At 38.1% G+C, this 2,979-nt stretch overlaps 1 protein-coding gene across 1 annotated transcript; it reads right to left on the bottom strand.

Moving 5' to 3' along the window:
• Nucleotides 1-2,116: 2,116 nt before the first annotated feature.
• Nucleotides 2,117-2,776, bottom strand: LOC114391557. The gene has a single exon (XM_028352551.1). It carries the CDS (start codon nucleotides 2,774-2,776, stop codon nucleotides 2,117-2,119), a length of 660 nt encoding a protein of 219 aa, XP_028208352.1.
• Nucleotides 2,777-2,979: the final 203 nt, after the last annotated feature.

The following is a 2,979-nucleotide window of genomic DNA, read 5'->3' as shown; positions in this document are numbered from 1 at the left end:
AACTCCATATTGTTGCTTATAACCTTTAGCTACAACTCTTGCTTTGTGTCTCTCAACCTCTCCTTTTGCATTCTTCTTGATTTTGAACACCCATTTGACTCCAATTGCTTCATGACCTTTGGGAAGGCTTGATAACTCCCAAGTGTTGTTCTTCTCAATGGCTTTGATTTCTTCTTCCATGGCTTGTCTCCACCTTTTGTCTTTCATTGCTTCATCAAAGTTTAAGGGTTCACTGTCAACAAAAAGACAAAACAAATCATTTATAACTTCAGTTTCATCATATAATTCTTGAATATTTCTCATTCTTCTTGGCCTTTCACTTGAACTCCCTTCGGAAGATGATGAGGCTTCATTGGTTGAAGGAGTTGGTGAAAGTGCTGGAGTTGAATCATTTGGAGTCAAGGCTTCTTCATCTATTTCTTCAAAGTACGGGAAAAAATCATAAGTGTCTTCTTTCTCCTCCCAATTCCATGTGCCTTCTTCATAGAACTCGACATCTCGGCTCACAATTGTCTTTCCATTGTTTGGATTGTACAATTTGTAGCCTTTTGAACTTGCATCATAGCCAATGAACACATGTTTCTCACTCCGATCATCAAGCTTGAATCTTCCTTGGTCGGGTACATGAGCATATGCAATGCTCCCAAATACTCTCAAGTGATCAACTCTTGGCTTCACTCCACTCCATGCTTCTTGTGGTGTTTGATCTTTGACATTCTTTGTTGGGGAGCGATTGGACAAATAAACGGCACATGCAACAGCTTCGGCCCAAAATTCCTTTGGCATATTTTTAGCCTTCAACATACATCTAGTCATATTAAGAATAGTTCTATTTTTTCTCTTCGCTACCCCATTTTGTTGTGGAGATCTAGGAACCGTTAGAGGGCGACGAATCCCATATTTTTCACAAAATTCATTAAATTCTTTTGATGTGAATTCGCCACCTCTATCGGATCTTAGAGCTTTGATTACATAACCACTCTCCTTTTCCACAAGAGCTTTAAAATTTTTAAAAGCTACAAATGCCTCAGATTTTTGCTTTAGAAAATAAACCCAAGTTTTTCTACTATAATCATCAATAAAAAGCAAGAAATATTTATTGTTACCACATGAAGGAGGATTGATTGGACCACACACATCGGTGTAAACAAGTTGGAGAGGCTCCTTTGCTCTTGAATTAGCTTCTTTTGGAAAACTCCTTCTTGCATGCTTTCCAAGGAGACATGCTTCACACAATTGATTAGGATGGTTGATTTGAGGCATCCCTTTCACCATCTTCTTCTCTCCTAAGGATTTTAGTGCTCCAAATTCAAGTGCCCAAATCTCATATGCCAACACCATGATTCATCTTTTATGCTAGCCTTCAAACATTTTGCTTCATTGGTTTTAATGTTCAAAGTGAACATTCTATTTCTTGACATAAACACCTTGGCAATCAAATTAGAATTTTTATCTCGAAGCCATAAACAACAATCTTTCATATGAATTTCATACCCCTTTTCAACAAGTTGTCCCAAACTCAAAATATTGCTTTTTAGTTTAGGAACATAGTAAACATCCGTGATTAATTTGTGAGCACCATCTTTTAAAGAAATTAAAATGGTACCTTTTCCTTGGATTTGCACCTTGGAAGAATCTCCAAAAGAAACATTTCCTTTCACCTTCTCATCTAGTTCCACAAATTTCTCTTTGCATCCACACATGTGATTGCTTGCTCCATTGTCAAGATACCATAAGCATTTGTCTTCCTTCTCACCATTATTAAGTGATAGTAGTAGTGTCGACTCTTCAACTTCTTCTTTATCATCAACAAGATTGACCTTCTCTTCAACATTTGTTCTACACTCCCAAGAGTAATGGCCATATTTATGACAATTAAAACACTCAACATTAGATTTATCATACCTCCTTTCATATGCTTTTTCATAATTGTTTCTACCTCTTCCTCTTCCTCTTCCTCTTCCACGACTTCTAGTGGATTGATGGCTCCTCCATTCATTATTGTCAAAATTATCACGATCTTCTCTTCCTCCTCTTCCTTGGCCATGACCACGTCCACGACCACGTCCTCTTCCACGTCCATGTGCTTTTTGACTACTTTCTCCTCCATTTTCTTTCAAAGAAGCTTTGGCTTTGAGGACTTGCTCCAATGGCTCATCATGTCTTCTATTGAACCTTTCTTCATAGGCTTGAGAGAACCCATCAATTGGTCTATGGTCATTGAGTCTAAATCCTTAGACTCTTCAATAGCACAAACCACATAATCAAATTTAGCGATTAAGGAGCAAAGGATCTTTTCCACCACACGAACATCTTCCATATTTTCTCCATAACGCTTCATTTGGTTCACAATAGCCAACACCTTGTTGCCAAAATCAGAGATAGATTCAGATTCCTTCATATGCAATGATTCAAACTCTCTACATAGAGTTTGTAGGCGCACCTTTTTTACCTTATCAACACCTTCAAGGGAGGTTTTCAAAATCTCCCATGCTTCTTTGGATGTGGTTGCATTTGACACCAACTCGAACATAGCTTCATCCAAACCTTGATGAATGAAAGTAAGTGCTTGTTGATCCTTCTTCTTCGACTTCAACAAAGTCTCCTTCTCATTTGGTGACAAAATAGCCTCATTTTGAGGTTGGGCATAACCTTTCTCTACAATCTCCCATGCATCTTGAGAACCTAACAAGGCTTTCATGCGACGACACCAATTATCATAATTCTCTTTGGTAAGACGAGGGAATTGAAACATACTTAAGCCATTGCTTGCCATCTCTCAACTCACAAAGTATTTCTCTCTCAACTCACAAAGTGTTTCTCTCTCAACACTCTAGAACTCAAGCTCTGATACCACTTTGTTGGAAGAAGAAAAAGATTTTATTTCATTTGGCACACCAAATAAACTCCCCACAAGACTCTTGAAGATCGTGGAGTCTACCTTTTCTCCTCATCAAACTTGATAACTTCAAGCCACCT

The sequence above is a fragment of the Glycine soja genome, chromosome 17 (genome assembly GCF_004193775.1).
Source record: "Glycine soja cultivar W05 chromosome 17, ASM419377v2, whole genome shotgun sequence".
Taxonomy (NCBI): Eukaryota; Viridiplantae; Streptophyta; class Magnoliopsida; order Fabales; family Fabaceae; genus Glycine; species Glycine soja.
The sequence above is the reverse complement of the archived record's forward strand: the minus strand, read 5'-3'. Positions and strand labels throughout refer to the sequence as shown.